Source organism: Pelodiscus sinensis, chromosome 2 (genome assembly GCF_049634645.1).
Source record: "Pelodiscus sinensis isolate JC-2024 chromosome 2, ASM4963464v1, whole genome shotgun sequence".
Lineage (NCBI taxonomy): Eukaryota > Metazoa > Chordata > Testudines > Trionychidae > Pelodiscus > Pelodiscus sinensis.
The window spans coordinates 152,839,082-152,851,829 of NC_134712.1; the positions used below are offsets into that span (position 1 = coordinate 152,839,082).

Here is a 12,748-nt window from a genome sequence, read left to right on the forward strand (position 1 = left end):
GGGATGGGAGTACACGGGGCCAAACCCTAAGTTTGCGGGAAAAATATCACAGACAGGGTGTAGAAGTGGCCAGGCCTACTTACAGACGCAGGATATATCAGGCCAGAGCCTCAGCTAGCATAAACTGTCATAGTCCTTTGAAGTCAAGAAAGCTACGCTGCTTTACATCAGCTGAGGATCCCACCTTTCATGCTTGCTTTGGTCACAATGCCTCTCAGGTCTCACACTGAGGAAGTGTACCTCCAAACTGCCCTAAGAAGAGGGCTCTGACTTAAAAGCCTTCTGAAAGACTGCCAAAGATGAAAATGTAATTAGGATTCTAGCAGTTATAGGCCCTATAGCTATAAAGACCTCACATTGGGGAGAAAAGTCTCTACCCTGGTTTTATTTATGGGCAAAAGCCTTTTAAACATCAAAGTAAAAACAAATACAAGAGTTCAAAACAATATTTGCAAGCTCAATAGAAAGAATACATTGTTTTTTTTAAAAAAGGAGAATAAACTAGTCGCCATAATAAATACTACAGCTCACTAGTAGATATCTGTAGGACCAGAACCTTATCCTGCTCATTGTTATAAACAGAACATAGGCCTGCCTACAGGGGGAGCAAAGGGTGCAAATGACCCAAGGCCTGGTGATTCAAAAAGGCTTGGAGCTCCTGGCTGTCACTTCCACTGCTGTAGCAGCCAGAGACCAAGGCCCTTTATGTGGTTGCTGGAGCACCAGCCAACATGCTCCTGGCAGCTCTGAGGGCTGCATGCGGGGAAGGAAGTCAATGCTGCTCGCTCAGAGTAGTGCTGAGGGCAGGCTGCTCTCAACCCCATCCTTTCCACCCATGGCCACGCCCCTTCCACGAGCATGGAGCCAGATCATCTGTCGGCCCCTCTAACAGTATATGTATGTATATACAACTAGACTGTCCTATTTTTTAAAATATTTATGTTTCATCCTGGTTACACTTTTTTCAAAGATTGAAATTACAGTGTTAGTCCCTTGACAGATTACATAGATTTAAGATTTTATGATTAGACCAGACAATTGAAACACCAGTTATTTGGATGTGACATGTTAGACATTTTAATTACAGTATGCCAGAAGGCAGAAGACATGCCAATTAATTAATTAATACTTTACCTATTTTCATGGGGCTTTTGTGAAACTTTATACGTTAAAACACATAAAGTGATTTGAAATCATTGGAATGAAGGTACTATAAAAGTGCCAAACAATACTGCTTACTGTGCAGTGCTTAATCCCCAAAAGAAATGTATGTGTAGTTAGACTGCAAGTCCAAAAAATAATGAAATAAAAACCTTTTGCTGGATTTCTTTTCTATTCCAGATTACAATAAATACAATAAGACAATCATTTAAATTACATTAAAAATATCTGGTACAAATTTGCAAATGGAAAAATAAAGGTGCCCTCACACCCATTTATCTCGCTTTGCATTGCATTCTGTAGACACAAATGAAGATGACCAGTGTTTTTTTATTAGCCTTGTTTTATTGCTCAATAATATTTGTTACTGGTCAAAACAGAGTTTTTCTAACCTTCCAAATTTTAAAACTGAAATAAGAGAAAAATCATTCTGGAAATCAAAATAAAATAAATATAAATAAATAATAAAATAAATAATAATAATAATAATAATAATAAAAAGGTTAGAATAGATGATAATTTGATAACTGTTGTATTTTCAGCCCAAGAGAAGTAGGGCAAACTTTCAAATGTTCAGTCACAGCAGTCCTTTCAGAACTGGAACAAGCCCTCTTAAAATAGCAAGCTCACTGTTAATTGATGCTTTGGTTTCTTTGCTCCAAAACTTTCATGTTGCTGAAGCTTTAAATTCAGGCCCCTACAAAGATGAGGATTTTGAATAGACTTGCTGAGTAATCATTAGAGATTTCTCCACTTTGTCTAAAATTCTCTCTGGACTAACACATACCTTGCTTGAGGCTAAACTTGAATATTTTCAAAACAGAAGACTCAGTTTCAAAAGAAAATAAAAGAGAATGGGAGGAGGGGGCTGAAAACAGCTTAAAATGGAATGATGACTGTAACTGTCGACAGGAATTCATGACTACAGCTTCTTTGCTGATCATAAGCAAGGGCAAAAACGATGTCAAGAAATGCTGTGATGGATCTGGAGAAGCAGGTTGTCTGAATGTATCCATTTATTTGAACAGGAATATCTAACACCATTATTTCAAGGAGGCTGATTTTTTAAGCAAAATTATTAATTATAGTATTTTTCTGACTCAATCTGACTTGAGGACTGGACTTAGAGCATCTGTGTTCCAAAGCCTGGATAAAGTTAATTTAAATAATTCTCAAATGCCCAAAAGGGTATTTTTATTGCTGGTTTTTTCAGACAGTTCGTGTTTCACAAACTGAAAAGAAGCTGAATCACATATCTCCAATCACACCTGGAAACAGCCAAAAGATAGTGTGTATGCTGTGCTAACTAGTCCTCAAATTACACTATTTAGAAAAAAAAAGCTGACTTCCCCCCTCCCCCCATGCCAAAAAAAAACCAAACAAACAACAAACCCTGAAACTCCTATTCCCATCTTTTCTTTTTGTGTGATCTCAGTTTATATGTTTATTATCTTCATTTAAACCATGCCTTTCACTAAAATACAGCAGGAACCATGAGCAGTATATCATGCCTGTAAATCAATAATTGACAACCCTCCTCTAGCATCATCATTGTAACCAATTAAAAGTGGAATTCATCTTTTCTTTCCAGTTATATTGAGAAGATATTTAATAAAGCATTTGCAACTCACCTCTTCTGCAGTTCTGTTATCATCAGCATATGAACTCCAAACCACAGCACTTCCGACAAATTCTCGAGGCACCTCTATTGTTCCCTTTAAATTAAATCCGAATTGGTTGCACGTTTTGCTCAGCTGCTAATGCTCTCCACATGCTCTTTCTTTCAAGATTAAAATGTTTTCCCTTAGGTATTTCTAACACTGAACAGAAATCTGTAAAATGCCCCTCAAAGAACCTCTTCTCTTTGAGTCTTTCCTTTTGGCCTGTAAATCACAAGTTACAGGCCCAAATGAGAGACTCAAAGAAAAGACCTAAACCTCGGTTAAGCCTCCATTGCAAAAGGTTTTTTTATGGGACACTTTGTCTTTCCATATTTTGGAGGTCCAATTATAAATTCCAAAAGTTCTCGTTTCCAGGGAGATAATTTGTTAGGCTAAGAAACCGAAACAATAGGGAAAGCAGTTTCTTAACATCAGAATCTGCAAGTATTACCATACCTATTACCACAGCCGGTACCACCTACATGGACACATTCCAAAATATGCAACATTAAAGAGAACATTAAGGTTGCATGGTTAAGCATTCAAAATTAAGGCTGTGCCAACAGTTTGGTTACATGCAGAACCTTAACTCTGACATCTTTTATGACTTGAGCATTTATGACTTCTCTAATGTATCCCTTTGTCAGATCTTTTTCTTTCTTGTCTAACTACACTAATTTCTTCTCCATTATGTACCAGATATCTTTACTGGTTTAGGGTTAGATTTTGCTGCTAGGATATCAATACCGGAGCAACAGAGGCTTGAGTCTCAGGAATTCAATGAGAGTATTCCCATACATAAAATTAAACACATGCAAAAATGACTGCAAGATCAGGATCTAACATATAACAACATTTTCAACAAGTGACTATGACCAATAATAAGAAGGAAGAGGTGCTCTAACTGGTGGTTCTGAATCACTTTAAGATAAAAATATCGTCTCTCTCAGCAAGCTCCTCTACGTAGATATTATCACCTGACGGTTTCTCACGGGCATCACAGTACAGGTGGGTCTTGAAAAGGGACTTACGGACCAATCTGGGGAGAGTATGTCATGCATAAGAAGCAGCATAGAAAAAATGAAAAGGAGCTAACGAGGGAAGTAGATGTTTGGCATTAGCATTACTAGTAAACCCAAAGAGTAAAGAGGCTGCCAACGCAGAGGAATTCTCAAAATACAGTATTATGAGTGATTGAATACCTGGGGCTAAAATGGAAACTATTATGCAATTGCTGATGTTCCTGCTAAAATGTATACGGGGTGCTATGAGGTTAAATGCATTAATGTTTCTGAAAGCTCCATGTAATTACCAAGAATTTTTATGATGCATGTAACTAAAAACAATACCGAGAACAAGCGAGAGTGTATTTTGGAGGAGAAGAGCTATGATGCTGCAAATATAATCAATATGAACTTTAAAACTCATTGTTTTGGCATATTGTAAGCAGAAAGTTAATCCTTACTGAATTTGCCTCTTCATCTTGATAGCAATCACACAGCCAAACATTTTGCCATTCCTGTTAAAATGGAGCACTAATTTCAGGCAAAGATTTTCTATCCATCAAAATCACTATATCTGGGAAGAAAACCATTGGCTGACATACGTATCTAAATTGATGTAAAGGGATTACGTCATTGTAATACTATAATTACTATATTGATTGATTTATTGCTTGGAATGTGATAATGCCCACAGGCTCCAATCAGGGAGTAGGGGTCCACTGAGCTAGTATTATACACATGTATATTTGAAAATTATGTTCCTGCACCAAAGAGCTTACAACCTAAGTATATATTGAGGGACAAGAGATAGATAAAACAAACAGATATGGGGACCACAAACTGAATAGTGAGATATTTATTAGCATAAGTAAAAAGAAAAAACCTAAAGATCAGTTTATACCATGCAATCATACTGAGCCCACAACTATAGGGAGCAGATCAACTACAGGATGATGACAGTGGCTAACAAAAAGATTGGAGACTACCCCTGAGACATGGATGAGGAAGATACTGCACATTTTAATGCAAAGATAAAAATAACAAAAATGAGAATCAGGAAGCTGACAAAGCGGGGCATGTTAGAAAATACAATCAAAGAAAGAAGGGTCAGATGGCTGCAACATGCCCACCATATGGGAAACATGCTGAGCAAGTAATGAACTGGGCACCTGAAGGAGGAAAGAGGAAGCAAGAAAGGTCAAGAAAGAACTGGCAGAAAATAGTGACAGAGGTTACTGAACATGCTGACATCACTCGGAATGTACAACTAACGCGCAATCATAATGCATGGAGAAATTGTACAGTCTGATAATGCGTTAGCGGCACAGGAGAAACTAAAGCTTATGGCATTAAGCAGAGGTCACAGCATACCAGCTGTCTGGCCACTTTCATAGAGGAAAAAATAAAGTCAACATTCAAGAAATAATGAAGAGTTCCCTTGTTTTGGTCACTGTGTTCTCTTCTATTAACCTGTCACAGAAAAATGTTGGCAGTATATAATTATTGAATTCATTGGTATTGCTAGGAAAAAGAAGTCAGCCCAGAATTTTGTCCGTGTAATACTGGGCACTAATTAGTCAAAAACTGCTCTGCCTGGACAATGTGAAAATTCTTACCACTGCTGATGTTTTAGGCTAAATCTTGGTTTATTCAGAGGTTTATCAAATAATCAAAATTTCCATATTTAACAAATGCACACAAGTAATATTAACTCACAAATAAATGAAAGCAAGAAAATTTGGATATAAGGCCTGCCAAGACACCAATGAGACTAAACCATGAAGTGTTAACTAACTAGAAATGTAATTACCCCAAACAAAAATCAAAATTTGATAGAACTGAGAAAAGGCATCTGAAAGTGGGCCATTTACTTCAATGACTAAGTCTATCATTTTGACTGGTTTTATTGCTCCAGGAACAAAAACTCGATTAAGCTACAGCATAATTCAACTCATTCAGGTCTTTTTAAAACTGTTCATTTGTTTGATTACATTAATAATGATATAGTTCAAATGGGATTAAATAAGACACAGGGAAAATTGTTGTTTTATATTAAAGCTATTTGTTCCTTCTTCCATCAAGTTCTTAATTTGATGATAAAGTCCAAAAATGACACAGAAAACTTTTTAATGTGAAATTTAAAAGAAAAAGAGATAGAGAGAGGAATAAGTAGTTGTAGAGGGTTGGTATGAAAATAAATACATTAAATAACAATTTCAGTGTTCAAAATACTACAAAGCATACACCTCTTTTTTGCCTCCTACTTAAAGTTTCTTCCTTTGTCACAAGTTGGAAGTGGGACTGTAACTACTACTTCCTAAAGCACAAATACATTAGCCAATCTGTCACCTGACATTAAAGCCCAATGAAATGCCAAGAGATTAGCATCCTCAAATCCAGGGAAATTTATTTTGACATTCTGAACATAAATATTTGTATATTTGATATGAAAAGAAAAAAAATATGTAGGAATAAAAAATGGAACAATTTACAGGAGCTTGTATTAAAAGAAAACAGTCTTTTTTATTTCATACTTTAATGAAAATTATAATAGGGCCAGGGCCGGCTCGAGCCATTCCTGCGCATCAGGTGGCGGGCGCACGACACATGCGCAGCCCTGACACACCCCCCCCCGGCGCACTGCGCCCATTAGAGCTGCAATAGGGCGCGCAGCTCTAAGGGGCACCGCGCAGCTGGGCAGCTGCCTGGCTAGCTCCCCCTTAATCCGACCCTGAATAGGGCATGTGAATAATGATGACAGACTACATGATAACAGCCCCAATACTGTCTAGTAAAACTGCTATAATATGCTAGCGATACATTTAAACACAGTTGGTCACATTCTAAGCATAATCCTTTGCAAGCACATTGTGAAGAAAGACTATTGTAATTACAGTATAGGTGGGTGGAACTAATGAAAAGAGTGAAGCAAATTTCTTATTCCATAAAACAGCAGCTCAGATTGCTTTAACTCCTGGCTTCTACCTCACTTCCCCAAAACAAAACAAAAATAATGATACATCTTTCAAGTTCGGAACTAATGCTCATCTTTGGACAAGGCACAGCATGCAGCTGATGAAGACAGATACTCACTGCCAATGAAAAATCCTTCCTAGTTTCTCACCAGTGTAACTGACATGTACCTTTCTCAGAGTGATTTCAAGACTAAAAACTCTATTATTTCACAGTATCTTATAAAAAATTAAGAAAACTATATTACAAGCAGAAAGGGTTTAAACAAAACCTCTGATCTGAAAACTCCAAAAACTTTGGCAGGGTTCTGGAATCTAAAATCAGATCCAGATCTTGCAGTTGGCTTCTATGTCTATAATGCACCTAGCCAAAAGTGCAGATTCATATCTAAATTTTAAATATTTAAAATTGAAGGCACCTTTTCTGCATTGTACATTACACTGAGGAACTTTTTTAGAAAACAGAAGATATGTTCAGTAAGATACATATGTTCAAGGATATTTGTGTATGTCCATCAGTAACAGCAAATGCAAAATTTAATGCTCTGACTCTTTGCACTCTGGCCAAACTAAAAACCTGACATGAGAAAATATGTTTTGTGACTCTAGGAAACATAGGAACTTTTCTCTTGTGCTAATGGTCTGTTGAAGAGATAACATAGCAGCCAGAACAACTTTTTCTACAAACTGTTTTTAATTTAATTCATATTTATACAATAATCCTAGTCTTGGCATCCTTGCTTCTTCTCTAATAGCAAAGCACATATGCTCAATAATGGTCCACTGTTGTTCTTCAATCAGCTAGAATAGGGAAATCTGTTTCTACATGATGCCGTCTAGAGACAGCTCTCAATGGGAGGCATTTGAGGAATTCTGTAGGTTGCTTATGCTCAGTTCAAATTCTTATAAAGGCTGTTTCAGCATGTGTCCTCAGATTAAGAAGAAAATTTAATTGTATTTAAAGTCTAATTTCATGAACACTCAAACAACACTACAATTTTAGAAACAAAGAGAATCTTTATTCAGCTTTTTTTTTTAATGAGCCTAAAAGCATTTGTCTCTATAGTTCTGTGTTCAGACTTTGATCTCTTGAATCCAGGCTAACACAGTCTGAATGTGTTAAAGTATCAAAGGGCAGTTGGCATGTCTCTACATGACTCTTGTGAGAGCATCAGGTCTCCGTGCGTTGTTTGTGCCCACAAGCAATGTCACCATGCCCCCATTGGCTGACTGTTCCAGCCAATGGGAGCTGTGAGGAGGGTGATGGAGTCCAAAGCCATTTATACATTAATTTATAAAATATTCTCTAGAGCTACTCACAATGAAGATGTATATCACCCTTGCCATTTAGAGACGCTCTAATCCAGATCAATTTCTGTATCCAAATCCCTTTCCTATCTTTCCACCTGGGTTGTTTTCTGATTAACATCTTTTTCAATCAAAATTGCACATAACTTAGAAATTAAGCCTTTTGTTCTAGCTTGCTCCTGGGTCAATTCCTCAAATGATTAAAGGTTTAGATACAGCTATCTTTATCCAGAGTTCAAAAGACAATATTTGACTTGTAAATACTGAAAATACAGGATCTTTATATTAGTAACATTAATACAGATCCCTTGATATGTTTCAAATCAGGTTTTAGAAACAGCTGTCCAGATTAAGTAATGTCAGCTGTTACCCCAATGCCTTGTCACTTTGATTTTTCCTAAGGATAAATCCCTAATTATTAATGAACGCAGACCCCTCTTCACTTTATACCTACAATAATCCCACTGAAATCAGTGGGAGAGTTTTTTTTGCTCAACCCTCTCATATATTCTTAAAACTTGGTTCCCAGAGTACTCTCTGTTTTAGAACCTCACTTACCAATGCAGGCGTGGACTCTCACTGACAGCTGGGTTCTCAGAATTATACTGTGCTTCTTGCCTCTCCTGGCAAAAAAAGAGGAAAACTTGATGTTAGTATTGAATCCACAAAGAGATCTCTAAAAGCTTGATTTCATCTAATATCACTAGAAACCCCAGATTGGCACAGCTCAAAGCAACGATTCAGGGATTTTTTTCATCATAAAAATATGTATTTTTATGTTGTTGTAGTTCCAAGAACCCCAATGATGAAGTAAGACCCCATGATGATACGTGCATAGCTGATCATTAAAACAGAGAACGATAAGGTAAAGATTGTGTACACAACCTTAACTCTGCCCATCTCTACAGTATATGCATTTTCATGAGTCTTTAGGTACATGCCTACATACCATTTCTATATCAATACAATATACCAGTTTTCCAACAAGCTTAAGCTTTCCTTTTGAATCCATTAAAACCTATGTCACATCCTTATCTTACTGAGACAGCACAGAAGTAAGACTACATCTCCATGCATCTGTTGTCCTGGCAGGACAGACCTATGCGGATCTTCAGTCTGCTTCAAAGCACAGTCTCTAATCTCTGGGTATGCTATCTTCCAAGCAAGTGGCTGGAAGCAAGCATAGCTTTGGCTTTGTGCATACACACACGCACGCACGCACCATTCAACAGCCAGGCCTCAAGTAACACACACACACCTCTCATCAGGACACTTGGGATGCAATGGCTCTTCGGACTTGTTCAAGGCTGTACCCAAGCACACTTTCCCTATCAGCCTTAATCTTTCAACTGTACATACAAGTTAGCCATAAGTTCATGTACTACACAGCCTGCTTTAGATGCACAGTTTACCATTAGATAGAAATTTCTCTGCAAAGTCTTCTTCCAATGCACATATTGCAATTTTCAATGGGTCACAACTCTACCAGATCAAAACCAGTTCTCACCAGACCAGTGGCTCTGATCTTCAACAAGGAATGCCATCGAGCCATATTTCAACTTCTTTCCCATAGCTGTTAAAAATAAATTTTGCAACCTTTTTTTGAAACAACAGTGAAAAAGGGTGGTTCCCCTCCCCCTCCCTGTACAATTTGCCACAGAAAAATCCACATTCAGGAAAATACCAGGCCTGCAAAAATTAAGCAATACATAAGTGGTTGAAATCTGAGGTTAGAATGGAATTGCTTATGTACTAGTAACTGAAAAATTCTCGGCCACTCTTACAATAATATGTTTTCATGTTAGTTTACATCAAACCTTTAAATTACATTGGTTTTGCAGTGCTCTCCTTGCAGTGGCATAAACCAATTTCAAAATATAAAATTTCTTTTAAGACTACTAGATTTGCAGATCTTTTAACATTTCAAACACTAGCATACTGTTTCCTCAGATGTATTCTGTATAGTATACAATATATAGTAACTCCTTTTTTCTGAGCAAATTCCCACTTTGATAATAAAAATCTGTGTACCTAAACTACTCATTTAATTTCAATGGGGCACAGTATTCTTTTGCACTTTATAGTTTGTACATTGTCAACACCTGCCCCTTTCCAGCACAAAAGTGCAATGAATAGTGTGAAACATCTAATTCACAAAGTGCTTTGGGATCCTTTCAAATAAAGGGACCCAAATAAATGTGAGATATTCATTTTAGTACCATTCATTGATTTATGATTCTATTCACCAGATATATTCTTTATTTATTCTTTCTATGGTGCATTGCAACATGATGGCTCTTCTAAATGTGAAAAGATAGGTATTCTATGTTCCTTATTCTGCACTATTTTTAATACTTTTGCGCAATGGATGACCTGTCTCTTATGAAGAGAGCAGGATGATTTGGTGATTGTAATGTGGGATGGAAAAATTAGAGGTTAAATTCTTTGTTCCATTCCAGATCTCCACTGTGATCCTGGGCACGCCATTTAATCTCTCTGTGCCACACATCACCACCTGTAAAATGAAGATAATAGCACTACCCTATTTCACAAGAATGGGTGCAGACAAAGGTACTGAAGACTGTTTGGTGATTAGATACTACACCAATGGAGCCAAGTAAATATGTAAGATAGATGGATAAAAAGGGTAGCTATGAGAACAAAAACAGTGAACTCAGATAATGAATGCCCAAGATAACCATGAAGATTTATTCTTTTCTTTTTCTGAAACGTGCCATTTTAAACCAGACCAGCTGTAGAATTTAATGCTTTCTCTGTACACCAGACACAAGGCCAGAAAACACATCACCGAAAATAAAAAACTGAAATGTGGCAATAATGTTGCCAGCAAAATGGATTTCTAAACACAAATTGGCTTTTTCGCCTTCAATCAGTGGTTAGCTTATTGGATGAAGTTTCAAAAAGGGCAATTTGTTACTGAAAGGAAACCATAGCTACCCTTTCTGCTTGTCATGATCTTATTCTACAGGCAGTCACTGGGGCTCAAGGGAAACTGGTCATCAGGTTAATTATTACCAGCTATGCTGATAACACCAGTACAAGGAGATACTGCTATCTGGTTTTCACTTAAAAGACAGAAAATAACAATTTCATTCTTTATTTTGCTAATACTGTAAATTAACAACTGTAAATAGTTACAGGAGTTTTCACCCCCCCCACACTCTACCCTACCACCCCTCTTCTTCATTTTCTCTCAGTTCTGGCATTTCTGATCATTTCCTTACCTTTGTATCCCTCCCAGTTTTATCCTTCCCAGAATAAAGACTCTTTTAATAACCTTTCCAACAAACAAACATCATCAAGTTAGTAAATTTCCAGAACACAATGACATCAAAGAAACCTGCAAAAACGGTGCTTTATTAATCTAAGTATCTGTTTATTTTACTGTCAGAACCAAAATTTTAACTCCCAGGCCTCCCCACACAAGATAGCTATGGAAGAGTGAATGGATTTCAGCCTGAGTAATGCATCATCATCAAAGATGTCTATTAAGACTTGATTGCAGAATGTTTATAAATTGGTGATGAGGCATGAGGCAGAATGAACACTGTTCAACGGTCAGATTCTGGTTTGAGTTTGTCATGATAACTCTTAACTTTAAGTCACTAAGTCCATGTCTTCATGTGCCACATTGGAGCTTGATCTTCTGGCATTCGATTTAGTGGGTCTAATTAAGACCACCCTAAATCGAATGCTGAGAGAGCAGCTTCCAGTACTCCTTGAAATCACCAGGAGTAAAGGAAGCTGGTAGGAGCATTTTCTCCCATTGGCCTCTCTCTGGCTACGTCTAGACTGCAAGCCTCTTTCGAAAGAGGCTTTTTCGAAAGTATCTTTTGAAAAAGCCTCTTTCGAAAAAGAGCGTCTAGACTGCAACCAGTACTTTCGAAAAAGCAAGCCGCTTTTTCGAAAGAAAGCACCCAGGCAGTCTGGATACTCTCTTTCGAAAACGCCCTGTTTGCATTCAAGAACGCCTTTTTTCAAAAGAACACTTTCGAAAAAAGGTGTTCTTCCTCGTGAAATTAGGTTTACCACCGTCGAAAGAAAAGCCGCGTTTTCGATTTAATTTCGAAAGAACGCGGCTGTAGTCTAGATGCAAGTGAAGTTTTTTCGAAAAAAGGCTACTTTTTTCAAAAAAAAACCTTGAGTCTGGACACAGCCTGAAGATGGAACCAAGCTCTGCTTAAGGTAAGCTGACTCCTGCTGCATATTTTACATAGCTGGAGCTACATACCTTTTCAGGTCTATGGTAGACCTGGTCTGATACATAATAAATATGGAACACCTTTTCCCACAAAGAGAGTTACACTTCAGAGTATAACTTTATTTTAAATAACTAGCTAAGGAGTTGGGATAGTTCACAGATCATCACCATCAGAAGACATCTGTCAATTCAGTTTTAATTCTTCTGAGGTTAGACTGAATCAATACCATAAAATTCACGTATGATACTATCTTTTAAAAATTACTTTGAGACCTAGTAGTACACAGAGCTGTATTTTGATTATGTTATAGTAAAATAAAAGCTAAATAATGGCACGGATCCTGACTGTTAAGTACCACTTAACCAAATTTCAGAAATATATACAATTGGCATTTAAAGAAGGGAACTTTTCTAATGTTT

At 37.2% G+C, this 12,748-nt stretch overlaps 1 protein-coding gene across 10 annotated transcripts in view; it reads right to left on the reverse strand.

The window, feature by feature from the left end:
- FHOD3 (formin homology 2 domain containing 3) overlaps positions 1–12,748 on the reverse strand; it is a 590,681-nt gene that overhangs the window by 482,898 nt on the left and 95,035 nt on the right. For all 10 annotated transcript variants that reach the window (XM_075921655.1, XM_075921652.1, XM_025187260.2 and 7 more), the window contains exon 3: positions 8,665–8,729. In XM_075921655.1, the coding sequence (XP_075777770.1) occupies positions 8,665–8,729 (65 nt within the window). The remainder of the gene's footprint in view (positions 1–8,664; positions 8,730–12,748) is intronic.